The 27,920-nt window shown below is 57.2% G+C and overlaps 1 protein-coding gene across 1 annotated transcript; it reads right to left on the bottom strand.

Annotated features, from left to right (window-relative positions):
- Positions 1 to 7: 7 nt before the first annotated feature.
- On the bottom strand, positions 8 to 26,491 carry RADIL (Rap associating with DIL domain). Its single transcript, XM_075104842.1, has 16 exons — positions 26,404 to 26,491; positions 22,054 to 22,152; positions 18,308 to 18,866; positions 12,644 to 12,945; positions 10,904 to 11,569; positions 10,695 to 10,732; positions 9,465 to 9,625; positions 8,615 to 8,727; positions 7,465 to 7,702; positions 6,919 to 7,091; positions 6,478 to 6,628; positions 5,949 to 6,139; positions 4,710 to 5,103; positions 4,273 to 4,412; positions 3,309 to 3,448; positions 8 to 2,653 (listed from the first exon to the last, which is right to left on the bottom strand). The coding sequence occupies exons 2-16, from the start codon at positions 22,081 to 22,083 to the stop codon at positions 2,548 to 2,550; spliced, it is 3,402 nt and encodes a 1,133-aa protein (XP_074960943.1). The 5' UTR covers positions 22,084 to 22,152; positions 26,404 to 26,491; the 3' UTR covers positions 8 to 2,547.
- Between the last annotated feature and the right edge of the window lie 1,429 nt (positions 26,492 to 27,920).

Below are 27,920 nucleotides of genomic sequence, written 5' to 3'. Positions count from 1 at the left end.
CAGATCAGTCAAGCAAAGACCTGTGCAAAGTGGAGAAAGCAGAAGTGACTCCATTAATTCTGCTGTGAGCCCTCACTGCTCTTCTGTCTTACCATCAGAGTGAACATGTCGAGATCCAAGAGACAGCTACCAGACGGGAGCTTAGAGAGATTTATTGATCCAGTTTATTGTTGACACCAAGAGCATTTCTTAACGTACATCAGCCCCGTGTCAAACAGGCGCCATGCTGTGTTCTGTATCTGCATGAGAAGTTTATACACATTTGAGCTGTACAGTATTAACAAAGGGTGGGGGGGAAGTAAATATGTCCCACTGCTCCTTCCCAGAGAAGCAAGCCCTCGTGCATTCTAGTAAATTCCCAGGTTTATTTACAGTCCGTTTCAATACCTGACTGCACTGTGAGCAACATACAGCTCTGGGGCTGTTCCCTATCTCCTGGGGAGCCTGGAGAGCCAGGCTCAGTGGGGAGCAGAGGGTACTGTTGGTACTGCTGGAACTTGCCAGGGTGCAGCCCCAGTTCTGTCTAGTGCAAACCAAGCCTCCCCTGAGCCCAGGCCAGGGCAGAGGGGAGTAAGGAGTGCATGCAGTTTGCCCAGGGGCTCTAGGCAGCCCATTTCCTGCCCTACAAACCTGCTGAGCTCAGTGGAGGATTGCGGGCCAACATACCTACTTGATTCAAAGTCGAGTGAATCACCAGTAACCCTGTGGGGCCCTGAGCCTTTGCTCGCCTGCCTGGCACAGCTGAGTCAGTGGCAGGAGGGATGCGTTGCTCCCAGTCCCTGCTGGGGCGGCACTCCAGGCCAGCTGGCGTGAGCATGGCCTAGCAGAGAAGCAAGGCACTAGTGTCTCAGTGAAGGTCGGTCTTGCCCTAGGAAAGGCAGGCCAGGCTGCATTGAAATCCAGTAGCGTAGTGTTCCCCCTGCATGGATTATCTGACATCTCTCCCCTTCTGCAAAGTGCAAGATTAAGCACCAAAACCGAAACTACAGCAGTGAAGTATCTGAGGTTTAATTAAGGCCAACTCTGTTAAGCATCCCTTTTTTAGCATCACAAAAAAGAGAGAACTCTTGTGAGATGGCGTGTGAATATCTGATTTGCTGCCAGAGCCTAGACCATGCTGGTTTAAGTGCAAGGTGTGATGTAGGGCTTTGCGGCAGGCTGTTTTAATAGGGTTCGGCTAAACTAGGTCTTGGTGTCTGTCTATATGTGGAAATCAGGTCGGGTTTATCCCGTTAATGTTGCTAAAAGCACAGAGAGGATGTAGCAGGCAGGAGGCCGGGTGTGCAGGGGACTGGCCAGCCGCACGGTGGAGCTGGCACCTCAGCTCTGCTGACACTGTTGTGTGGGCAGCAGATAGCAGAGCTCTTTCTGGGATATTCAAGACCGACCTTCCAAAGGGAGCCTTTGCTGCCCATCACCACCCGTCAGCATGTCAGCAGCACACACCTCAGAGATGCTCTGAGCTGGGTGGGAAACAGGGTGGCCTTACAACGGCCTAGCAAAGCTGGAGGGCGAGGAACTAGGACATGGTGCCAAGATGTCACTTGTCTGCCTGGGCTAGCGTAAGTCACGCCTGGGGTCTGGCACCGCACGCGGCCATGCTCACTCAGGTTCCTGGTGGCACAACCCCACCGTTCCCAGCTCGCAGGGACCACAGGCAGGCACAGAAGCCCCTTGAAAAGGGCAGCAGTTCCTGCGTGGGGAAATGCTCTGCTCTGAATGCCCCGTGCTGCTGGGTCAGTCCTGGGCGCCTTCTGCCAGGATCATGGTGCTAGAGCCAGGCAATAAATCTGCCGCATGAGCAACAGCGAGAGAGTCCTTGTCTTCAAGGGGCTCCCACCAGGACTCGCGGGGGAACTGCTGGTGGTGTCAGCCCTTTGCTGTAGCTGCTTCCCATCCCGAAGCAGGGCTGGGGGCAGCGTGATTGCAGCCCAGCAGCAGAAAGGCACCTGACTTAGGGTATGGCACTGGGGAACTTAACTCCCTCCTAGCAATGCATCCTGCATCCTCCTGGGTGCTTGTGCTGCTTTTACCGCCCCCAGAGCTGGGCACCCTTTTCCAGCCTGATGTGCCAGCACCTCAGTTGGCCACTGCTACAGTGAAGCCCAGGCCAGCCCCACATGCTACTCTTTAAATCCCGAAGGTGTTTCAAGCCTTCTGCCTGCCAGTGTGACAGACCCCGCAGAGCTGTCAGCCTAGAGGAACAGAGAAGCCTGCCTACAGCCCCCATGGGGGGAGCATTCCCTTCCTGACCCCTGCCAGAGGGGATGAAGGAACAGGAAAGCTCCTGAGAAGGACAACACAGGGCATAAGATGAGGCCAGGCAATCGATCAGGAATGATGCTCCCTGCCAGTGCAGTGGGAGAAGCGTGCACCACCTTTGCATGTCCTTTCACCTGCTGCAGCACAGGGGCAAGGTGTCAAAAAGCAAATCGAGGGTGGTTGTGGAGTCCTGGTCCTCCCTCTGGCACTCCAGGGTCCCCAAGGGCAGCCTTAACCAGAGCTGCACTTGCAAGCTGCTGCAGAAGGACCCTTGTACCACAAGAACTAGGAAGAAGAGGAGCTGGAACTGATTTTTTTGGCTATTTCCATGTCTGACTTGGCAACCAGAAACCGCAGCTTCTTCCCTCCGGAGCGGATGAGGTCCACCGCACTGCAGAGAGTGGCAACAGGGAGAGAGGTAAATTCTGGCTCCCCACAGGCTGGCAATCCCCCAGGAGCCTGCCAGGTCACAGACATTTGCAAAACACCCCCTCATTTGCAGAACACCCCCCACTCTCTGCTTTGTGCCTGCTCGGTGTTACGAGCAGGGTCTATTTCTGGTCTGCCTGTAGCTTTATGGGGAGCCTGACCTCCATGCAAGTGCTGCCAGGACAAGGGCAAACGAGCCCTGAGCTGCTCCGCCCCATGGGCACCAGGGCTCTGCCTCAGACACCCAGGCAGGGTGCGAGCTGCTCTATCCCACTTTGAGAGCAGCCCTGGGGTGGGATGGGCTGGAGCAGCTCTGCCTTGCTAAGACCCACCTCTGGGGCTCGCATTTATTTCCCAAATGTGCTCTCCAGCCTTTGCTTCCCTTTTCCAAACCCTTCCACCCAGCTGCCTTCCCTCCTTTCCAGTGTCCTGCACAAGTCACTCCTCTCTCTGCAGCTTGCCCGTACTGCAGCATCCTCTGCGTTGTTGGCCAGGAGCGCAGCACCAGGCGCTCAGAGACCCTATGCAGCTCTTTGCTGCAAAACAGCTGAAAATCTTGAGCATTAGCTCCCACCGTGCCGATACCAGACCGGGCCCAGCGGTGGGGTGTGACTCACCTTTGGTAGTCTGCCCCGATGAGGCTGGTGCCGTTGACAGCCAGGATGCGGTCGCCGATGGAGAGCCTGCCGTCCGCGGCCGCGGGGCTGTCCTCAATCAGAGTGCGGATGTAGATCCCCGGGGAGCAGAGAGGAGTGTGCTGTCGGCAGGGAAAGGCCATGAGCGACCAGCCAGGGTGGAGGGGACACAAAACGTTTGTGGTCCCAAGGGGCTGAGCTCCACAGGCAAGGTGACAGCTCACAGCCAAGCGGGTGCCTGATGCCAGGCGGGACCCTGGAGGTGCTGGGGAACGTGATGGATGGGTGCTGGGGATGGTGTCGCTAACGGTAACAGGAAGGAATCGTGACCCTTCAGTTTTATATCAATTTATACACAGAAAGGAGAAGTAGGAGCAATCTTCTCTTGCTCAGTCCTATTAAGAGTAAAGCATCATTAACCTGCAGCCATCTTGGGATGGGAGCTCTGCTCACAGCTGTCCCAGGGGCTCAGTGATGCCCTGTTTCCTACTGACTAATGCACAGCCATGAAAGGCCATTTAGTGAGATGATCCACCACGCTAAGCCAGATTGCAGTGCCACCTTATGCAATGAGTGCGGTCACTGGCAGAGCTGTTCTGACACCCTGTGAGCCTCCCTGCTCCCCCTGCCACCCACTGAAGGGTGGAGGAAAGACCTCGGCTGAGTCATTTTCCTTCCACAAGAGCGCTGAACCTGTTTGCTCTCTCCAGCTGCAGGGCAGTTGTGATGGACTTTGCGTGCACGGCACAGAGACCCAGGAGCAGAGATCTGCTCTTCCCAAGAGATTTCTCTCTGCCTCATTTTCCCCAGGAGAAGCAGCCTAGCTCCCGTGGGAAGCCATTAGCATCTTTGCTGGTTTTTCTTGGGGTATAAAACATGTCCCACATGTCCCAGTCCGGCTATTTGGAGGGGCATCAGCCCAGTCCTGAGAGGGGTGAGAACTCACCAAGCCATCGATCAGCCCCATCCCCAGCCCGATGGGTCCTCTCTCCAGCTCCACCACAAAGACGTAGCAGAAGTCATCGGTGGCAGAGCTGCGGCTGGAAGACTCTGGCGTGGGGTAGTCATAGGGGGTCGGTGAGCATCCTAGCAGCGGAGAGACCAGCTTACCACCCTGGCATCGCCCAAACCCAGCCTCACAACGTCCCACAGAAAGCTGCCCCCCAACACCTCTTCAAAGCCAACCTCAGGTAGCCCCAAGGCTGGTTTTCTGGCAGGGCAGAAGCCAGATGAGATGCTACATTTGCTCTCACCCACCTTGTCCAAGCACTAAGTCCCCACAGGAACCACGTTTACAGGAAGGGCTGCAAAGGAGAATGGCAGCGAACGCCCTCGCACCCTAATCCTACACCCCAAAAGCAGGGTAGTGCCAGCTTTCAGTACCTTCAGGGGTGCTGCCTTTGGTGCCATTCATCCCGTTTCTCCGGGGGTCCTGCAGCCCCCTGCCTGTGCCCTGCGGGGACTCTGGGCTCCCAGAGTCGAAGTTCAGGGGGGTGGTGGGTGGCGTCAGCAGGCAGGAGGGGTCTGTGGGTGCTGTGCTGGCCTTGGGGGCTGGACCCCTCCCCAGCTGCAGCTGCTTGAGCTTCTCCTGGAGCTGTGGCTCGCTGGTGGGGTGCTCGCAGGGGCAGCCGTTGGTGGCCAGGCAGAGCAGGGGTGTCTCCTCCGGCTCAGCACAGCCCCCCGGGGAGCAGCAGTCTTCCTGGGTGATGGTTCTCCCCAGGGCAGCAGCCGGGCTCTCAATCACCTCCAGGACCTCTGGCGTCGTGCCTGCCTCTTTCTTAAGAAGGAGAAAAATGCTCTGTGGGACCCCCTGCATGTGCTTTTTGCACCTTACCTGCACCTCACCACCCTGTCTGCTTTGCAGGCGGGAGAGCTGCCAGCTCCAACCAAAGCCTTGGCAATTCGGACACCACCAGGGCTTGTCCTAGCTTCCCAGCACAGCTCCCACACCCCAGTTTTGTGGCCAGGGCTGTGCTGGGGATGCTCACAGCCAGCCAGGAGGGGACTCCTGGTCATGTCCCTGCTGGGGGATTTCACTGGAGGGGGACACTGGGGGAGCACAGCTCCTGCTGCTGTGGCCCCAGGGTGATGAGAGGAGGTATCAGTGCCTGTGGGTGCCACAGTTGGGGACAGGGCGGGAGAGGAGAAGGGGACCTGCTGGAGGGACATCCTCCCCAGGGAGCTGGAGACAAATGGCAGTTGAGCTTAGCACCTGCAGCATGTCTCACTCTCCCTGTGCTTTATAGGCATTAGCTAATTAGCGCTTTTGTGCAAGCCTGCCTGGCTCCATGGGGACAGGCAGGGTGCAGGGCAGGGGGGACGGGGGAACACACAGGAAGAAGGGGAATGCTGCCTACAGACATCCCCCCTTCCTCCCTCCTCCCCACTAACGAGATTGCTGGGACGAGCCTGTCCTTCCAGCTCACCTTCCCGCACCCCACAGGCTGGGGGATTAGCAGCACTAATCCTTCCAGCAGCTCTACATGAGGGCATCTCCGCAGCTCTGGCCTGCAGGCGAGGGCAACAAGCCCTTGGCGCTGGGCTCAGAGGGGTCTTCAGAGGGACCCAAGACCCTCCTGCCCACCCAGGAGAGGAATGGCCCCTCTGTGGCATACAGGCTACCTTTGTGGGAGCTGAGCCTGGCCCCTCGCTGGTGTGGGGGCTCTTGCTCTGCAGGCTCCAGAGGAAGTGGCGAATATAAAGGAGGTGCCGGTAGATGTTGTCGTCCAACGTCTCCACCTCCAGGTCCACTTTGAAGCCCCCACTGGGCAGGATGATGGGTGGGTGGTTGTCGAAGGACTCCAGCATCTCATCTGAAAGGTGGAGGGAGGGAGGCTAGCACCGACCCGGGCTGCCTCACGGCTTATGGCCACATGTAGTCTCTGAGCCAAGACTGGGGACACGGTGAGCTGTGAAGCAGCAGCATCTCTCACTTGGGAATGCCCCAAGCCCTTCTGAGTGAACCTTGCATCCTTTGCAATATCTCAGATGTGGGGCCGTGGTTATTCGTGATCACTGCAGTTACTACAGGAGCCCCAGGGAGAGGAAGGGAATTGCCCATTTGGTTTGTACATAACAACCTTGAAGGGAGCCTGCAGGTGACCGGAGCACGGGGACCAGAGCAGCACTGAGCACGAAGCCAGGGGCTCACCAGGCTGGAAGGCGGGCAGGCTCTCCTCCTCGCCAGGCTGCCACGCTGTGATGCAGCCTACATCCATCACCACCTGGCACTGGCTCAGCACCCGGTGCAACTGCGCAGGACTCAGTGCTGGGAACTCAGCTCGCAGGGATGGCCAGGTCATCTGAGCAAGGAGACAGAGCACAGGGCAAACAGCAGAGGTGAGGCGCTGCTTCCTCCGAGGTGCAAGGGCTCACAAGGGCGATGGGAGGGAGAGGCCAGGCAAGATGGAGTCAGCCTGAGCATCCCCTCCTTGGTACTGCCCACCCATGGGCCCACCACCCTGGGAAGGGGCAGCTGATGACAGATTGCAGAAGAAGGGACATACCACTGCAGGGACCCCAAACGCCGGGCGGGGTGTCTCCTGCCCGTGCCCATCCCGATGCCGTGAGCCCCCAGCCAGGCACCCCTCACCTGGACCAGCTGGGAGCCAGGCATGGCCAGCAGGTTGGCCACACTGGCGAGTTTGGCGAAGAACTGCTGGGAGAGCTGCTCGAAGCCGGCGCCGCGCAGCCACTCCAGGAGCAGCCGCACGCTGGCCCGCAGCTTCACCCCCTGCGACCAGTGGAAGCAGCTGAGAGAGGAGCCTGTGGAGGCAGAGCATCCATCAGCAAGTGTCGGGGACAGCCCCCGGTCCCCCATCCTTTGGCCAGAGCCCAGCCCCTGACCCAGGGCAGCAAAATAAACCCAGGTTAACGTCCCCAGCATCCTATAGCTGTAACTCCTAGCGGAGCCTGGACCTCACCTGACACTAAGAGCAGGCAATGGGGCTGCTGTGTTAATGAGGGCTAGTGAGCACCTCAGTTACAAATCAGGTTTATTAATGACCTGCCCCTCCGAACTGCTCTCAGCCTCCCTCCTGTACCCCCGAGGTGGCACTGGGATGGACTAGAACATCTCCCAAAGGGCTGGTCCCCTACGAGTTACTCAGTCCATGCTGGGTGTTCGAGGAGGACTGACCCTTATCCAGGAGCTGGTTGAAGAGCAGGGTGTTGGAGAAGAAGAAGAGGTAGGCAAACATCTGGGAAGTGATCTCTGGGTGCACTTCATACTGGTGGAGCAGGTCCAGCACCGCCTGGTAGATGAGCACGACCCTGTGGAGCTCCTCCGGCAGCGGCTGGGACCCCCGCCAGCTCTCCCGGCTCTCATTCTGGAAGGGGTTGCACTCCAGCAGGGCAGGGAGTGCCACGTACAGACACTGCAGGGAGAGCAGCAAGTTCACAGCAGGACTGACTTGGTTTTTTGTTGTTTTTTTTTTATGCATGAGCCAAACCCTTCCGATCCCCTCACCTCCACAAGCCAAGCAAACCCTGCTGGCACTGCTCTGGCAAGGGGCTGATCTCGCTTATCCCCTGCCTCCATGCACTCCGGTATTGTGCAAGTGTTTAAAAAAATAAAAGAAAATGAATGCATCTTGTGCTTTTAGCAGTTGGAGCTGATGGCATGGGACAGCTCAGCTAAAGCGATCTGAAAACTGACCTGAACCAGGGCAGTGGCTGATCAGCTGGGCATGAGGGTGAAAGAAAAACCAGGACCCATGGGGATGACCTTCCCCTATCGCTTGAACATGAAAGCAGCATCTAGCATCCACTGTGCCAAGGCTAACGGGGAGGCGAGGGTGCTGGGGAGGAGGGTGCTGCTCCGGCACAGCGGCACAGGAGCAGCCCCTGCGTCCCCGCGTGCCAACACCAGTGGACAGGCAGGGCTGTCCCGCACACAGCAGCCTTTCTCCTGCCTCACACTGCCTGCTCTGTTCCCTGCTCCCGATGCCGCCCGGCTCTTGTGGTCCAACGGCGACGGTCGAGGGGCCCCTTTCCATCGCGCCCTGAATCACACCATTATGCTGTGCTGGCCGGAGCCAAGCAGCTCTTTCCAAACGCCTCCCTCAAGCCGCTGCACTGCAGGCAGGGAAACACGCCGCAGTAATTCAATACTTTCCCTGGGCTGCAACCAAAAATCGGGGCATTTCAGCCCAAAGGAAAACACCTCGGCGTGATGCAACTGCCAAAGAGTAAAAGCTTTATAAAACCCTCCTCCACAGCCCCAGAGCTGCTGGGGATGCTCGTGCTGGCCCTGTGGGACACTGCCGCCCTCCCCAGGGAGCACATACCTTGGAGATGTAGTAGACGCACTGCTGGAAGGTGTACATGATCACCTCCTCCAGCACCGTCATCGCCTCCTCGCTGGCTGTGATGGTCGAGGAGAACAGAGACTCCTTGGAGCCTATAGGGTGGAGAGGAGGATGGGGGAGCAAACCTGCAGCAGCAAGGCAGGCCAAATTCACCGCTCCCCAAATTCCCGGGGTGAGGGTTGTTAGTGCTCCCAGGCTGGAGTCACCACCATGGCATCCCTCAACAGGGGCAAAGAGGCTCCTCTTGCCTCAGAGAGCAGCTGCCCGCCATCTCCCACAGCCCACAACGCTGCTGGCAGCACAGCCTAGCACTGCAGCATGGTGGCCTCTGCCCCGCAGGCAGCCCAGGGCTGCACCCCTCCTTCCAACAGCCTGTCTGGCCTATGAATGTTTTAACTTGCTGCATAGACCAGGTTTCTGAAACTGATTTAATCAATTTTTCCTTTTTTTCTTTCTTTTTTTTTTTTTTGCTGGCTTTAACACGGGCTCACCGGTGAGCAATTCTGCAAATCCAGGTGCCCTCGCAGCAGCGGGGGCACAGCAAGCCACCCCCAAGGCATTAACTGCAAGCTGCCATGGTGGAAACGGGAGGCTCGGCTGCGGATGCAACACACCCTGGCTCCAAAGCCAAGCAGCACCACGACACAACGCGAGGCTGCTCCTCCCGCACAGATTACCCCAGCCTGCACCGCAGAGACGTCCCTGCTGCTGAGGATTACGGGGCGTTAAAGGAGTATCTGGGTGCACTGACCACCGCTTGCAGCTGGGGATTAGCAGAGCAAAGTCGCTCTGGATGGAGCAGCAAGCAGGGCACTGCATCCGGCCCTACCTCTGACATCCAGCTCCTCCTCCATGCTCTGGATGTAGGTGGGTGATTTCTGCTGGACAAAGTAGAGGACCTCGATGGCGTTGGCCATCCAGAAGAGGATGTGCTGCAGGTCCGGGAGAAGGTCCGTGATGCTGAAGCGGGACAGGGTGGCAGGGTCCTGGCTGGGGAGATACAGCAGGTGTTACATCTGCTGCTCCTCAGCATCCCCACTCAAGCTTTTGGGGAGAAAACGGTCAGCCTGGGGCAATGCCAGGAGAGCATTCGCACGTCCCTACCCCCAAGATCAGCACCGCCTTAGGAAGACCCTTTGCAAGCAAAACTCTGATGGTTCTTGCTCTGCAGGACAGTGAAGGGGACCCTGCGGGGACCAGGCTGGCCAAAGGACACCTGGCCTTTGTGGGGTGCCACTATTGTGGGGGGACTCCACCTAATAGAGCTGAACTGCAGCAAATACTCATGGCTGAAGAGCAGCTCTCCCCAAGAAGTATGTGCTATTCCTGCCAGCTCTGGATGGCTAAACCCAGCCTGCCTGTGCTGGGCTGTTCAAAAATAAAACAAAATAAATAAAATGCATCTGGGAAGTTTCTCAACTGCTGAACTGCTTTTTCCTGCTATAGGAAAGGCCTGGGAAGCATCCTCAGAGCTTGTCTTAAAGGAGAACTCACAGCAAGCACCAAAAGTTTCTCCCGATGCTGCTCTGGTGACTGGATTCTGGAAATGGCTGGAAAACTAGCCTTATGCCTGCCAGGACCCCACACCACTGTGATGGCCCCAAAGTGGTGCCCCCACCCTGGGACACCAGGAGCCACCATCCCTGGGTGCACACATGCAATGCCAGCCCTATCCTCGCTCCACAGAGGGATCTTCAGCATGAACAGGGTGAAGCCCCATGCCAGGGCCATCTCTGCTACGTCCCTCAGGGATGCTGAAGCCATGTGTGCAAAGCCTTGGCCTGGTCTTGGATTGGAAAAGACCCCAGAGCTGCTGCGGGTCTTACTCCCTCCTGAGCTCGCCCACTTTTCCAGCCCCACACATTCCCAAGCAGGGTCCTTGCAGGCACCATGGTGAAAGGACCAGAGAGAAAAATGTGTGGGACCGGGCAGGAAAACACATTGTACATCAGCACTGGGAGAGTGGTTATAACCAGCCATGGGCTCCCCTTGCTTCTGAACTGGTTTGAATTCTCCCTGTTTCAGGGCAAAATGAGGAGGGGCAGTGGGTTGCACTTACTGCTGGGACTGCTTCTCAGCCAGCTCTCGCGTCCGCTCCTGGGTAGGGAGAGAAGGGGAAAGCAAAATGAAAACCAGCAGGACGGGGCAGCACGAGCATCACCCCAGGCAGCACTCACTGCTGCCAGGCGCCAGGCTGGGGGAAGCCCCTGGGGGGGAATCCAGCAACGTCCCCACCCCACCAACACCTCCATCCCACCAACAACTGACCCACACTGTCCTCTGGATCATTTTGGCCGCTTTGAGCAGCAGCTGCCCGAAGTCGCCTGGCTCAAAGCTGGTGGCCGAGTGCTGGATGCAGAGGCAGAGCAGGAAGGCGGGTGTCAGCTTGTGGTCATCCCCGCCCGGCTCGATCAGGGTCATGATCCGCCGCAGGAGCACATCCTCGGCCGCCGGCTCAAACTCTAGCAGCAGCTTTCTGCGGGGCACCCTGGGGCCGCCGGCGGGTGACGGGCCCCGCTTTTTGGTAGAAGGGTCCCTCTCCTTCAGCAGGCTGCCACACGCCCCGCAGACAGGGGAACCCTCGGGGACGGTGGGCTGCAGGGCTCGCAGCCTCAGCAGGGTCTGCGCCGGCAGCGGCTGTGCCTTCATGGGGTCCTTGTAGAGCAGCAGGTAGTAGAGACCGAGGGAGAGGAGGTCCCCGTGCCGCAGCACAACCGTCCGGGCCACCTCAGCGAAGTTGACGGAGATGCCGGCGCCAGTGATGGGCTCCAGCACCAGCTTCTCCTCCCAGTGATGCCGGGAAGGTCGGAGCTTCCTGATGGTGCAGTGCAGGGGCAAGATGTCAGGGGCCGACAGGCTGATGCTGGGCTTGCTCGCCTGCGTCCTCTGGCCCACTGTGTGCTGCTCACGGTTCAGCAGGTAAACCAAGCTGTCCTGCCAAGTGGGGAGATGCAGCATGAAGTGGGGAGTGGGGGGGGAGAAAGGACCCTCCTCCCTGCAGTGCGGCGGGTGCTGCAGCCTCCCGCCGTCCCCCGGCTGCCCACCCGCCTGCTGCACCTTTGCACGGCAGAGCCACATTTCTATTTTCCTTGCTGCCGAGCAGGACAGCAGCAATCCCTGCTTTGGGTGTGCTAATGAATGGGCACAATAACTTTGGGCATGCAGTAAATGGGGCTGCTTTGGGCAGAAGGAGCCCTCCCTCCACTTCTCACCCCCTCCTTTCCTGCAGCTGCTTTTCCTTCCCACCTTCTCCCCCCAGAGTGCAGCAATGCCTGCATCCACCTGCCCAGGGGAGGATGGTGGGACCGCGGTCAGATGAGCTGCTCCCTGCCCTACCTTCTACTCCAGCCTGCCCGCACCCCCTGAGGCAGCTCCCGTAACCTCCCCGTGCCTCAGTTTCCCCGGCTGTACTAACGGGATGGCTGCAGATGGGTGAGGGCTGCAGTGCCAGTGTCACCCTGCCAGAAAGCTTGGAACAGCCAGATCCTCGCTGGGGGCAAAGTAGCCATTAACTACAAGAGCCGTCCCAGTCCTTTCCAGTTCTCCAAGTGCCTCCAGCGCTGGGGAGCAGGGGCTCCCAGACACGCTGTCTCCTCGCTGCCTCTCATTACGTTTCCCACTAACGAAGCAGCCAGACAGGGGACGGGGCATCTCAGCCATCACCCACAAAACCAGGCCTCCCTCGTGTCAGGGCAAGGATGCTGCTCCTGGGCGCTTTCCCCGGCCCCTCTAGGGCTTTGACCGGGGGGTGGTCGCAGGTCCCAGCTCTGCACACCCTGGGCTTAGGGACAGGCTTGGGGACAAGGCTGCAAAGTCCCAAGCTGGCACCGCTCATTTTCTAAAGGATGCTCTTCCGCGCCACCCACCCCCCCCCACCCCAGCAGCTCCGGCCATGCAAGCAGCCCCCCTTCCCCGGGGCTTGGAGGGGTGGGAGGAAAGCGGGGGGGTGCTGGGGGGTGCCGGGGAGGGGGGTGAGCGGGGGGGGGGGGGGGGCGGCGCGGTGCTTACATGCTGCTGGCTGTAGCCCTGCAGGAGCAGGAGATGCGGGGACTGGTAGAGGGAGAACCGCATGCTGCCGCCGCTCCGCGCCGCCGCCGGGCTGCCGGGCAGGGTGGAGCAGTGCCGCTGGAGCCGCTCCCCGGCCCCGGCCCCGGCCCCGGGCCCGGCCCGCCGAGCAGGGTTGCCCAGGCTGGTCTCGCTGAGGCTGCGCCGCAGGGCCGGGGGGGGGCCGCGCCGCTCAGCCCCCGCCGGCCCCCGCCGGGCCCCCCGCGCCCGGTGCCGCTGCAGCTTCCGCGCTTGGGCGTTGATGCCTGCGGGGATTGGGGGGGGGGGGGAGAGCAGCGTTCAGCTCCCCCATCCCCGCCACCTCTCCGGGACCCCCGCAGCGGCAGCACACCCCAAACCACCCCCTGCTCTCCCCTGTCCGGAGGGATGCTGCAGCGCGGGAGTGGGGATGGAGCAGCTGAAATTGTCCCCCCACCACCACCCTGGACCACGCATCCACCCTGGACTGATGTCTCCTGGTCCCCTGCCCTCCCTGAAGGGCGACACCAGGACATCAACGTGAGGACTTTTGTGCCCCAATGCCATAGTCGAAAAGGGGGTCCCCTAGTCCTCCCCAGCCCCCAAACCCCACTGACCAGGGAACAGTGTCCACAGCATCCCCCACGCACCCCAGCCACACTGCCAGGGCTGGCGGGGGGAGAGGAAATCTGTGCTAAAAAGAAATCCAGCTCAATCTTTGCCAAAAAAAAAAAAAAAAAGAACCTGGATGCTGCTTTCAGGCCTTCAGCACTCAGTGGCTAGCAGCAAGCAGGAGCTGTGGGGAGCCCCCCCAGTCCCCTCAGGCATCAGCCAGGCATGGGAGCTGCGAGCTGCAGTGGAGCCTGTCCGCTTGCCTGCAGCAGGAGCAAGCTGTAATTAACTTCTTCCAAGCATCAATTCGGGCAGAGCCGTCCGCAAGGCAAATGGAGCCAGAGCAAATGAATAGGCCAGGCTGAGCTGCAAAAGCAGCCCCTGGTATGGCATCCCCAGTCCCAGGGATGGGGGGTCCCCACGGGCCCCTCCATACTGCAAGTGTGGCTCGAGCTCTGCAGGAGAAATAAGAAGTTGCAGGTCCGATGGGCGATGCTCATACCTTGGGTGGGCAGCCTCCTGGGAGCAGGTCGCTGGCATTCGGGGAGCACGAAGAGAGGGGAAAAATCCTAACGGAATTGCTTGTGGGAGCAGCACTGCAGCAGCGTCGGTGCAGCACGGAGCCAGAGACCCGCTCACGGCTTGGCTGACCAGCGAGCAGGCTTCAGGATCTGGGGACAGCCAGCGGGATTTGGGGATGGCGGTGAGGAGAGCCTGGTGCCCAGGGCTGCTTAAAGGGACACTCACAAGCTCAGACCAAAAAAACAAATGTCATCTGCCTTATTTGGTGAGGAATGTTTGTTTGTTTTAAATCCAGCGCTCCTTTGCTGGGAAAATGAAAGAGATGGGGATGGGAAGGGGGGTGGGAGAGAGAGAAAATAGCCCCTGCTGTTTACATGCCTTGGGATTAGGGCAAGGCATGGCCAAGCCGCCCCGAGCGGTCCAGTGCCCTGCACCCTTCTTAGGCAATTGGCCCGCTCACGTTCCCATCACGGCCAGCGGCATGGCGTGGGACCCCTGCGCCCCGCACATGTGAAATCCAGGGGGTGCAACAGGCCTGCCTGGGTGGGAGCACAGCCCAAGCCATGCCACTGGGGATGCCAAAGGCCACCCCAAACATGTCTGCAAGAGGCCTCGGCTCCCCACAGGAGCCCTGTCCCCAATCCACAGCATGGAAATGGGCCAGTGGGATGAAGGATGGCTGGGGTGATGCAGTCCCAGCCTGGCACGTGGGGTCGGAGGAAGAGAGGGGCCAGATCCTGGGGAGCAGCTATTGCTGGAGCTCACTGCACTGGGAGGGACTGGGGTCCCACTGCCCAGAGGGATATGCCATCACTTGTCTCTTATCTAGGGGAAAGGAAGCTTCTGTATTTATTTTGCGTAGGAAAAAGCTGCTTTTTACTGCCAATAGAGCCGCCGTCACAGGCTCCCCCTAACCCTGGAGCTGCACTGGAAAGATAAACACAGCTCTTTTCCTGAGCATAACAAAGTCCCTCCATAAAACAGGCTGGGGTGGTTTTTTTTCAGTCCTCTGGTACTGCTTTCTCCTCCCGAGAGTGTGCGGGTTATCTGACCCAAAACGCTGCGTGAGCATCCCCGACACAGCGCAGCTGGGGCAGAGCTGGCAGCTGCTGAAGCCATAGGGTGATGTAGATGGGAACGGGGCAGGGCCACACCCCACCCCTTAGGGAGAGCTGGGCACCCCAGGCAGGGGCACTGCACACACCCCCAGCCAGCCCCCACCAAGCTGCTGCCTCTAAACTCACTCTGCATCCTGAGGGAAAACGTGCCAGTTGTGGCGCCTAGATCTTGGCTGGGATCTGCTGCTTTTTCAGCCTAGAAAAGAGATTCCTTTTTCCTGGCTGAGAAATAAATCAAGCAATAAATAACTCCACGAGCCCCAGGAAAGAAGAAATGCTCTGAATTTACCCAGGAGGGGCTAACGCCGGGCTAGTCCTTCCTAATGTAATTGCTACGCAGACCCTGCAGGGAGTCCTCCCCGGATGCAGTCGTGCTAAGTTATATCAAAGCCAGATCCTCAGAAGTACCTGGCAGAGCATCTTTTAATATTATAGCCTTAACTCCTAAGTTTCTCGAAGTGTGTATGCGATTCAGCCTCCAGCCTCCCTGGAAAGCCCTGGCAAGCTTTGGACATAGTGCAAAATGGGGCTGGTTTGGAAGATGAATGGCATAAAGGTGCCAAGTGCTGAGTTTCCCTCCCAGCGCCCTCCAGTTGCGGATGTTTTCCCCAGGTGCTCCCTAACCACCACCTTGTTGCTTCCCAAGGGGTATCAGCCTCATTTACTGCAAAGACGCTCTACCTGTGCTGCTAATTAGTGGCATGAGGAGTAAGCACCTTCCTTTCCAGCGGGAAGCAGCTAATAAACTAATTAGGATAATGGATAACTGAGTAGATAAAATTCTTAAGCTGCTTACTAGCAGGTCATGGATGGGTGTGGAGCCTTTCCCCCAGGATGGGTAGCAATGCACTAGCTTGTGTGACGCCAGTGGTCCCAGCACTGCCACTCCAGCAATGCTGTGCTTGGGGAAGGGCCCTGCAGGTATTTCCCCGGGGATCCTGCTTTGCAGCATCACTGTGCTTTTTTTTTTTTTTTTTTTTTTTTTTTTTAAAATCCCCCTTGCCCCCAGAGCCACAAGCCCGAAGTCCCTTTATTTTTGCACAGATGCTGCATTTTCCACACCACTGCCCCACTACCCCGGGCAGGCAACTGGTGCTCAGCAAGGGGACCTCTGCCAGCTCAAGGCTGGCGACAAGGGTGACCCTGGTAGAGGGCACCCCCAGGCAGACCCCATCACACCAGGAATTTCATGTCTTTGGGGTTCTGGATGAGGGAAAAGCAGATGCCTCCCCCAGACATGCTGCAGCAGTCCCATCCATCCCTGGCAACTTGTGGATGGGGAGGGAAAGTGTGGTCCCAGCCCCGCAGCATCCCTTTGGGCAGTGCCACCAGCACAGGGTGCAACTGGTGACAGAGCCCCTGGTGCCACCAAAAGAAAGGGCTGCAGGAGTGAGATTTTAATGGATAAGACAAATAAGGGCTGTGTAGTCTGCAGAGCAGACAGCCTAAACAAATGTGGGTGTAGGTTTTCTGTCTCAGAAGAGCTTGGTCAGCTATGGAAAATGCCCAAAGGTTAAAAAAATGGAGAATTTCCACCACCCCACCCAGGAGTGTTGAAACAAATGAAGTGATATCTACATTCAAAGTGTAACGGGCTCTTTTCCAGATCCAGGGCACGCGATCCAGTCAGGAACTGCTCCTCCATTGGAAATCACCAAAGGGTGCCGAGCCCAGGGCAGTTCATTGCTGCCTGCTCCTGTGCTGGGCAGCCTAGAGCCCGGCTCTCCCCTGGCCTGCGTGGGAGCCTTACCCTCCCCACGGCTGCCAGCCCACCCAGGATCCGGGGCACAGGTGGGAACACTGCTGCTTGCATCCGAGGGGGAGAGTTTGAGGCCGAGAGTTGATGTGACCTTGGGCTCAGGCAGGGAGCTGCCACGTGGCCCTCCCCGCCGTGTGCTATAACCGTTGCGCTTGGCTCTTGCCCTTTCCTTTGTTCAAAAGAAGCTGTTTTTAGTCACCGCTCTCCCAAAATGCTTAACAGCTCTCTGATCCCAGCTGGAGAAAGAGCCAAAGAGCAGAGCAGATTATCTACCTTTGCAAATCCTTCCCTGGCCTGAACCCCTTTCTCGCCAGTTACATTGCATGTGCAGCAAGCTGGGACCGATCCTGCAACATCCCCTCCCTGAGCAGGCACAAGGGCTGGACACAGCAAGGGATGGAGGGAGCCATCGAGTGCCAATGGACCACCCTGCACAGGGTTAATACGAGGGCAGGGGGCTGTTTTCCACTGCTCCTCCATCCTTCCCATTTCAAGGCAAGAGGTGAGCCCATCCCCAGCTCCCTGTGCCGATGGGGACCTCCCACAACACACGCAACCCCCAAAGCTGCAAACTCCATGCTCAGATTTTGGGATACCCAGGCAAAACAGCAATCACAGACTGGAGCTGGTGGGGCACCAGCAACCTCTGCTCTCTCCCAAAACATCCATGGCTGATCTTCTCTATGCCATGAGTCTGGGCTCCCTCCAGCCCTCATTAAAGCAGAGAGGAAAGGAGCCCTGTTCCTGCTGGCATGGGACAGCTCAGGCCATTTATTCCACTGTTGGTGGGGGAACCTTAGCTCTCATTTACCAAGCACCTGGAGTAACTCTGTATCATTGTTAGGTTATTTTTGACAATCACAACTCTTTCCTACAGGCACGAGGAAGCACTTGGTGCTCATCCCAGCAAAACCACCTGGCTGACACCTCCTGAGCCTGACCCAGACCCCTCCCTCAGCAGGTCAGACCCATCAAGGGCATCATGCAATTAAAAACCTGATTTTTAACCTCTCCACCCTTGTCCTCACAGGGCTTTTAGCTGAGGGCAGAAGGAGGAAAACTTCATTACCCTGCGCTGGGGTCACTTATTAACCTGCCAGTTCATAATGATGCACTTATCTCCTCCTGCCAGCTCTGGACTCGATCAGGCACCTCCGGGGGGGGGCTCTCCTGCCCTACTTTGCTCTCTCTTCATCAGCTTTTCATTTTGCTTAATTGCTCTTTCAGATTTGCCTGGGGTGTCTGGCCTGGGGAATGCACATGGGGAGGTGGGGCAGGGAGTGTGGGGGAGTGGGACCTCATGATGCTGGTTCACAGCAATGGGAAGAGCAGGCAACACTGATGGTCTTGCCTGCTGCTGCCCAGCTGCACGTGGGGATTGGGTATGGACCCGTAGACTGGCTGGGGTAAATATTTGAGGTCACAGGTACCAAATGTATGCAGGAGAGTGCCAAGTACCAACTCCACCCAAAAGCTTTGCAGCTAAAACACAGTTCTCCTCCCACCCAGCACTTGCACCTTCCCCCTGTGCCCAAAACACGGGCAAAAGCTACTGGTGTGGGACCCATCTCCCGCAGGCAGTTTGGGGGGAGGGTGGTAGCCCCCCGGACCCTCTCCCAGCCCTGTGCCCGGCTCTACCTGCGGTGGTGGTGTCCACATCCCTGGCTGCCAGCTCCTCCACCTCTGCCCTCTTGCGCAGCTCCAGACGCCGCGAGAAGCCCTCCCTGGGCTTCCAAAGGTCCTGGATGAGCAGTGGCTTCTCGTGGTCACCCAGGACCCTCAGCCCCTCTGTCTGCCACTGCTTCTCGGGACCCTCGAACCTGCCGATGACATCGCACAGGGCGTACTGCCCGGCGCTGAGCTGGCTCAGCCCGTAGCGCTCCAGGGCTTCCTTCACCAGCTCCCGCGCACCCGAGCTGCCCGTCGCCAGCACGCTCTTGTAGTTGGTGCCCGCACAGATGTTGCCCCCAAAGATCTTCAGGACACCGGGGGCCGAGAGCTGGGTGGAGAGCTCGGCTGGGTCATCTTCACCAGCTGCTGGAGAAGCAGAGGCTGAGCTCCGGTCCTTGTAGCTCAGCGTCCGGTACAAGACTTGGGAGAAAATCCGGCTCTGGCGCTTCAGCCGGTTCTTGGATGGTGGAGTCATGGTGGAGGAGGACCCATAAAACATTGCGCGTGAGGTTGTCATGGGGCGCACCTGGGTGGGGAGGAGGAAAAAGGGAAAAATCAGCGGTTTGGAGGCCAGATGTGCAGCAGGGAAGAGCAAGCAGGAACTGGCTCATGGCCATGGAGAAGCCATTGTCACCTCCAAGGTGGAAAGGGACAGCAGTAAGGGAAGGCCATTTCCCTTGTGCAACCCAAAACACCAGCGGCCAAGCTCCGCTGGGGTCCTTGGCATCAGCACGGTCACCCCAGGATGGATTTGTCCCTGAAAACATAACCTGGAGTGATCCCAAATTTCTCCACCGTTTGCATTAAGAGGTCCCTCTTGCCTAAGCAAAATGCAGTGGGAGGAGAGCAGAGCCCAGCAGGATTGGTGAAGCCCCCATCCTGGTCAGGAGCCAAGGCATCAGGAGTTACTTTCACTAATGAGTTTACGGAGCAATCCCATTTTTTTAGAGGTGAAACAGAAAGCTCAAGTGCAAATTCAATCACTCTGAGGTCACTGCTAAATGCTTTTGCTCTCTGAGAGACACAGGGTGAAAATGGGCTTTAATTAGCCTTTCTAAAAATGTCCTGACTCTGACAAATCTCTTGGCTGTTGCTAGTTTGCGGAGGATGTTAAAGCACATGGTGGCATCGCTGACAATGCTGCCCTTGTCACATTAGCCAGGGCAGGGCTGCTTGGGGCAGCCTTGGACGGGCAGCGACCGGAGGAGAGGTGGCCATGGCTGTGCGACAGCTCCTGGTGCACCTCGGTCCTTAGGAACGGGCTGGAAACCACGGTGCTCTTCTGGCTTTAGGCAGACAGCATTCCTGCCCGATGTCACCACCGACATCTGGGGCCAGCTTTGAAATTGCATCCTGGATGCACAAACACTGAGCACTTGCACAGCGCTGATAATGCACCTGGCTGCACCAGAAACTGCTGGCAGTAGAAGGTCTGGAAAGAGAATTTGAGTATTTCTGATTCGGACAGGACAGGGATTTCCCTCACATCTAGATTTATAATGTGCAGCCTGCAGGCATGGGCAGGGACTTGGTGCATACACAGCAGACCCCAATGTGTCCCATCTGCAGCTGTCAGAGTACTTTGATGCAACAGTCAGCATGACCCAGCCGTGCATGGCCAGGGAGATGTGGGGTGCTGGCAGCTTTCTGCAACTACGACTCCGTCTCGCTCGGGCAGGATCCCGCCACCAGAGCAAACCCAGCGCTATCAGGCAGAATGATGTCGGCCCTGGAAAGCCTCCAAACCACTATCTAATTCAGGAAGAAAAAGCATCCCTGCTGCTAATGGAAGAGGTCACCTTCTAACCCAGAAACCACCTCCCTGCTGTGCACGTTGGATTTCTGCAGGGTGTACACCTCCCCATCCCAGGACTAGAGGCCCATTGAACACTGCAAGTGGGGAAACTGAGGCACTAGCAAGCACTAAGGCTGCAGGACGTGCCTGGGAGCTTTGCAATCCTGCTGCACCCCAAGTCATCCCTCTTCCCCCCACTCCCACCAGGACTGTGAAAATGCTGGGGTTTGTCCTTCCTCCAACCCACTGGCTCGGAAAATGAGGACACAGCAGCCGTGCAGGTGCTGCGGGGCAGGGAGGGGAGCTGGCAGCTGCCCTAGCCCTGGCGCATCGCTGCTGCCTGGCTCACTGAAACTGGGCTTAGCGATCAGCCTGGAAAGCAGAGCTTAGCACCTTGTGTTTTGTACCTCACCAGCTGAGCGTCAGCCTCAACAGCTTCACCACAACTTGCTGGGTTTGGGGAAGGCTGTTCCTGCTTCCACCTTACAACTGGGGACACTGAGGTAGGGATGGGGTTAAAGCTACAGCTCCCCCCATGCTGCTGCTCTTCGTTCAGCTGTGTGTGGAGCTGCTGCTCCCACTGGGGACATCCCTTTGTGTCTTCTCTGTGACATTTCCCAGGAGTGCTGGGGCAGACCCAACCTGGGGAGCAGGTCAGGGCACTGGCAGACAGGTTCAAGAACGGCTTCCCCAGGCTGTTAGCACGGCACCATCAGCCCTCATTAACATTGGGCACAAGAAAAACTACCCCAGTGTCCCTACGGGACCTTGCCATCAAGGATGCAAAAGACAAACTTTGCCATCAAACCACTGTTTTCAGTTCATGGATTTAATTTCCTCTACCCTGAACTACCTCCAGCACAAAGGGAAACCTTTTAACATCTGCTGCTGGTAAAGTTGTTTCTCCAAGCCCACATCACAGGCAGAGACACCATCCTCGCTTCTCACAGGTCCCTGCCTGGTTATGAATATGTTATTTATAGCTCAGCTATTTTCCTGCTTTTTCCACCAAACGCAGCTTCTACAGAGAGCAAGGGCATTTCATGGGGGGAAAAAAATACAAAGCCTGGATTGAGAGAAGCTTCTAGCCTGGTCACTCTGTTATTCAACATCTGGAGCAACACTAATGCAACGTCACCAGGCACCAGCCCACGCCACCTGAGAACTGCAGCCTTAGCCCGAAGACAGCATAATGTACGGTCTTAATCCCCTTGAGGACTCAAATGGATGCAATAAGATCATAATGAGATGGGCTCTTCCCACATCCATATGCTTAGGCACACCAGTCACGGGCATCTCCAAGGAGGCTAAACAGAAAACCACAGTACGTGCGATGCCATCAGGTCCTGCTGCAAGACCAGGGATGCTCCAGCTGGACTCAGCTACCTGGGGACAAGCTGGCGAGGGCGTTAACTGTTCGGGCACATCTTCCCACAGATCGGTGGGACATGTGCTCCTGGACCTCCCCAGCCCAGGCATGCCCCCTCCTCGCTGCAGGCTGCCTGGTTCCCCACCTGTGCCATTGGAGGACACAAGCCTGCAGCTATGGAGGCATGACCCAGACTTTCCAAAGCGTGCCATTTCTTCAGTGTTCAGTCTCTGCTAACCACTGTTCAGGAAATAGCCAAAAGCCTGTGATTGCTCCCAGCGGGATCTCTATCAAGTATCCTCTACCTCCTCTCACGCTGTGCCTGGCCACACCAAAATGTGTTATTTTCCCCAGCCGGCACAGTCTGTATTTATTCTGCAGAGCTATGACAAATGCTTTCGGTATTCATATGGCCACCACATGTCCTTCCATCACCACAACCAACTCTGCAACCGCTGGGGACTTTCCTGTGGGCTCTGAGGTTCCTGCTCCCACCATGAGCGAGTGGCTCCTTCCTCCTGCCCCCACCCAGGCAAAGCCTCCCCTTACCTTGTCATCCTCACGTGCCTCTTCTTCCATTCATCATCTTCCGCAAAATGTACCTTCCCCCGTGCCACGCATCACCCCAGGCAGACGTCTGTCGTGCTTCTGCAAGAGGAAGAGGAGGCGCGGTCCTGGGCTGCTCACAGACATCGGTTCCTCACAGTGTTGTGGCTTCGGAGGGCTCAGAGATACTGCGACTCCACTGCCAACATGCACCGCATTTGCATGCAGGCCACTGAGTTGCACATAAGCCCTACAGCTCAGTGTCTCACTATATTCCCTCCTGCCTCCAACTAAAGCCCAATCGCTCGCTGCAGTTGAGGGCTGCTGACCCCTGGGGACCCACGGGGGATGTGTGGCCGGTGACAAGCACGTTTGCACATGTTCATCCAGCCATGGCCCATAGATGGGGGAAACCAGCCCAGCCCTAAGCTCAGGCTCCATCACAGCAGGAACACGGCAGCCTTGCGGAAGAGACGGAGCAAACCTAGCTGTGGTGATGCCCACCAACAGCATCTACCCCATTGCAAAAAGACAAGGAGAGAGCAGCTATAGGAAAAGAAACACTGACAGAAAGGAAAGGCAAAGGGGAGGAGATGGGACGAGCAACAACCTCATGACCTTTACCTCCTTCTCCCAAGCACACATGTCCCTCGGGACACCACGCTGGGGACCCTCTCACCCATGGGTGGATAAGGAGTCCTGGACCAGCTCTTTCCCTCAGTGGCCACAGCACACTGGGGTGCTTCCCCAGATTTGGTTTTTTCCTGAATTTCAGTCTATTTTGCTGGACATTAAGGACAGCCATGGAGCACTGTCCCCTCACCCACCCAGCACAGATCTGCAGGAACACAATCAGCAATAACCAAAAAAGAAAGAAAAAAGAAGAACCTGCAAAGCGTCTCTAGTGATTTCACGGATGTTTCTCAGAAAGAGCCAGCAGGGCACAAGAATTACTCTTTTCTGTGGCTCTGCCATGATTAAAGACAAAAGCACCATCTAATTAAATCACCTAATCAGGGCCTCGGTGCAGGTTCAATCCAGCCTCTCTTACTGGTCCAGTGCTGGGCTGATGGGAGAAACTTTCCGTAAGGCAACAGGTCATGATGCAAAAGGCAAAGAGATGCTGAACCCACCACTGCTGCTCACTGTTTCTTTATATGATTAATCACTCTCGCCGGTTAAATATTTATGCCTTATTTCCAATGTGTCTGGCTTCAGCTGCCAGACATTGATTCTTGTCTTGCTTTTCTCTGCTCAATTAACGAGCTTTTAGCTACCGTGTATTTTCTCCCCTGTGAGAGCATTTAGATGCTTGAATCAAATGTGTCCCCCCATTCCCCTTTGATTTGATTTATGAGTAGACTAACCCGATGGCAGTCTGGTCCCTTGCTGTAAGACATTTTCTGCAGCCCCTTGGTCCCTTCCCCCCAGTTCCCACAACTCCCCCACTGAGATGGAGAGACTGGGTTTGGCTGTGGTAAGTCCAAATTCAGTTCTGATTGTGCCCTGACCAAAAATGCAAATAATTGCTATTTTTTCCAGAGCAAAATTTCCCATTACCCTGAAAATTTTCAGTTCTCCAGCACAGAAACTGGGACAGACTCACAGCCAACCCCCAGGCAGCTCCTGCTGGAGAAGGGAGCCGGTGATCCCCTGTGCTGCCTCTCCCACCATATGCGAGCATCTCCTGCCAAAAGCGGTGTGTGGTCAATTTATCATCCAGATTAGGGACAGGAAAACATGTACAACTCCAGCTATTATATCTGGGTACAAGAAGATTTCCATTTTCCGTCCTGCTCCAGCTAGGATGCCTCTTGCCCAATTCACCACCCGGATTTGTACAAACTATTAAACCTGGGTCAGCCCCAGGTTTTTGCAGAAATCTTTTCTATCTCCTTCCAGATTAGTGATAAAAGCATTGAAACACCGAGGACATGCTACCATCCAGCACTGCCCAACACTGATAATCTCCTCTGATAACTGCCTTTGAAATGGATCAGGTTTATTTAATACTGGCTTTCTTGACACTGTATAATGTCAGCTTTAAATACTGGACTGGACTGACTTTTTTAATGCTGGAAAGTGTAGATTTTTACAAGAATGTCACCTCGCATAACTCAAATGCTTCGCAAAAGTGTATGACAGCCAGAGAGTCACCTCTCGCATCAGAGACTGAAATCATTTCTACTTGCCAGGAGTTATTTTCTATATAGCCACGTTGGATGGCAGGAATGTATTCCTGGCGCTGAAGTCTTTAATCAATTAAAGCCCGAGCCAGGTTTCTCCCTCTTCTCCCCAGGGGGATGCTATCAAGCAAATCTACCTGTAGCTACCAGGTCATCTTACTCCCTTTTGGGAAGAGCAGCAACACTATTAAAACACTTTTTAATCTTCTGGAATTTCCCTGGGGCTCGTCCCAGCGCAGATGCAGCTCTGTGCGGATGGGCGGCGAGATTTCAGCTATGACCATTCCAGAATGGCAACCAGAAAAGCTGTTTCCCCAGATTTCTGTTTGAAAAATTCCTCCCCCCTTTTTTTTTCCTTTCTCTCTTTTTTTTTTTTTTTTAACAGAAACCACTCCAGTCGCAGCCTTGGTCTAATGGCAACGACCGCGGCCTGGATGCTGCGAGTGGTGGGAGAGACCCGCCCCAGCACTGCAATGTGGAACAAATTATAACTCAGAGAGCAAAGGAAATGAGAACACCCTGGACGCGGTGGCTTTGACGTGCGCTCCTCGGCTCCAAATCCTGCCCCTCTGGATCCCGTCCCTACAGCCGAGGCTGCCGGGGCAGAGCCCAAACCCCTCTTTTCTGGCTCAGAGCCCCCACTCCCCTCCATTCTGGATCAAGACTGTGCTTCAGAGCCCAGCCTTTTCATGTGTGAGATTTATCTGTCTAATCTAGGGACAGATCGGAGGCTGGTAACGTTGATGCCAGCGTCGGTGCCGTCTTTAGCCGGATCAGAGCGGGTAAACTCCTTACCATGTTATTCTTAGCAGCAGGCACACTGCGGCAGCCCCCCGGACCCCACGGCCCAAGGACTGCTCAAGCAATATAAAGGCAGTCCTGGTCCTGCAAAGATGAACTAACAATTTGTCCTAAAGGCAGCTATAGCTCCACAAACAGATTGTAATGATTTGGGAACTGATTCTGCAAGGACAACAGGAGTCCTTTTAGCAGGTTTTCTTTTCTTGCGCTTTTCTTTTTTTTTTTCCCCATTATTTTGCAGGGTCTTTTGAGCCGCCAACGTGCATCAGCTCTCCAGTAACGTGCAAGTACAAATGCCAGCCCTCTGCCCAGGCAGCTCTATTCACACACACACGCAAGAAACATTTCATAAAGAGCATTTGCCTTCTGCTGCCTCCCGAGCAGCAGAGTCTCGGTAGGCTGCCCAATTATAAGATCTTAGCAATAATTTTTTTCCAGCGATAATTAACTGATCCTGGAGAGCGCTGAAAATAAGCACTTCCTAAGCCAGTAGCAAACTCCCCTGAGTTTTTCCTTCTAAAGTTACAACTCAGCATGAAACTGTTCCAGCCTCACAGAGACACAAACCATCCTGCTACCTCCCCACCAAGGCCTGGGATGCCACGGTAGTCACAAGCAGCTGAATGCAGGTGAAATAGCGTGTGCAGAATAGCAGTGGGATCCCAAGGGGTGTGCAAGGGGACAAAGATCCCAAGGGGCGTGCAATGGGGAGAAGGGTCCCCAGCTGCCAGGCGATGGAACAAGGATCCCGAGGGGCATGCAAGGGGACAAGGATCCCGAGGTGTCTGGCGATGGAACAAGGATCCCGAGGGGCATGCAAGGGGACAAGGATCCCGAGGTGTCTGGCGATGGAACAAGGACCCCAGGTGTCTGGCAAAGGCACAAGGATCCCAAGGGGGATGCAATGGGGAGAAAGGTCCCCAGGTGCCTGGCAATGGAAAAAGGATCCCGAGGGGCGTGCAAGGGGACAAGATTCCCGAGGTGTCTGGCGATGGAACAAGGACCCCGAGGCACTGCGCCTCCCCAGCACAGCCCTCCCGCCGCCCGGCGCTGCTCGGCAGGCAGCAGGGCGGGCTGGGTCTCCAACGGCAACCGGGCAATCCTCACCCCCGCCGCCGCGTTCCTCCTGCCTCCACTTTCCAAGGGGACGAGAACAAACGTTCCCGTCCGAGCAGGCGGGCTGGGACACACACACGCACACCTGCTGGCCCCATCCCGGGGAGAAGCTCAGTGCGGACGGGGGCGGCGGGGGCGTCCCGGGGATGCTCCGGGGGGGATCTCCCCACCCTGAGAAAAGGGGGGTACCTCCGGTAGGGTCTGCCTGCCCCAGCCCCCGCGGTGCGCGCCCCCCGCCCCCGGTACTCACCGTGCGGGTCTCGGCGGGGCGGCCTCGGCGCGGCCCCCGGCGGCTGCAGCGCCCGGAGCCGCCGGGGCTGCGCGGCCCGGCCCGGCCCGGCCCGCCGGCGGGGCGGAGCGGCGCGGAGCGGAGCCGCGCTGCGGCGCCCCCTGGCGGCCGCCCCGCCGCCACTGCCCGCCGCGGCCGCGCAGCGCCGAGCACCGCGGGTGGGGTGGGTGGGAGGGAGGGAGGGAGGGCCGCGCCTTGCCAACCGTGCGGGATAAGCGGCCACACCGCGGCCAGGCGATGCCCCTTTCATCCCCCGCCGGTGCCCGGGCTCGGTGCGTGATTAAAATGCCCAGGAGCGAGACGGGCAGGGCTGCGCGGGGGCAGCGGCCGCCTTTAGCTAAACAGGTTTTATCAAACAAGCTCTGAAGTCGACCTTGAGACTGCTGTGGCCGCGCAGAGGCGGGTGGTTGAAATCGGGAAGGGATAGATGGCGATTGCACCAAGTTGTTAAGGACGAGGCACTTGCTGATGCTCTGCCTCCCTCGGTCAAAAATTCTCCTTTTGGTTAAGTGTGTGTTTCTTTCCCCGATGGTGCAGGGGTTAAGCTTTGGGTGGCAAGGAGGGTCTGCCACCCAGACACCCTCCGGGAATGACAGTGTGAAAGCAGAGCGAAGCCAAGAAGCCTCCCAGTCCAGCCTGATCGCCAGCAGCAAAGAAATTAGGGGTGAGGTGGAAGTTGTGGATCCAGTTTCGGGGTGAGTTCAGCGGTCCCTGGAAGCAGGGAACCCTCCCCAGCTCTCTGGGAAAACTGGTGAGCATTGCAGCCTGTGGGGGATCCAGCCCTGGCACGATTATGATGGAGAAGTGCGAGCGAGAGGGCAGCCAGCGGATGTGCAGAGCCCGGGGCGGGCAGCACCGGATGACCCATGGATGGGGGCAAATTGTCCCTCTCCAAGAGGAGCCAGTGCCCGTGGGAGAGGCTGGTGGGAGCAGGTGGATGACTGGGGGGGTGGGCCGGGGTCCCCTCTGGGGTCCACAGGGAGCAGTGCTTACCCTCTGCCCAGTCTGCCACAGATTTTCCTCCTCCCCAGAGCTGGCATCCTTCGTCCCCTGCAGTGGCAGCCCCGGTGCTTGACACACGTCAGCTGCAGACTCAGCCACTGCGGGAGGGGAAATGACAGGGCCAGAGCCAGCGTGCAGAGTGGCTACGCTGAAATCACTTCGGCGAGATGCTGGCAAGGCCTTCAGCCAGTGCCACCGAGCACAGAGCTGCCATCAGCAAACTCACCAATTTAATTTTTTTTAAGGAAACTCTGCAGCTTGGAGTTCAACCCATCCCCAACCTCCCAAATTTCCCTGTGCAGCTGGCGTTAAGGGCGAAGCGACGCTGGCCCCCCCGGCAAGTCGAGCCAGCAGATGGCAATGCCATCCATGCACCGAGGTGAGTTGGTGCTCAGTGCTCCATCGCCGTGAGTGGGGCCTCGCTGCAGCTGGTTGAGTGGCTCTTCTCCTCACCAGGGCACGATGCCATGTCAGAT

This window comes from Phalacrocorax aristotelis, chromosome 10 (assembly GCF_949628215.1).
Source record: "Phalacrocorax aristotelis chromosome 10, bGulAri2.1, whole genome shotgun sequence".
In the NCBI taxonomy this organism is placed as follows: Eukaryota; Metazoa; Chordata; class Aves; order Suliformes; family Phalacrocoracidae; genus Phalacrocorax; species Phalacrocorax aristotelis.
Note: the sequence above shows the minus strand (reverse complement) of the source record. Positions and strands in the feature narration are given on the sequence as shown.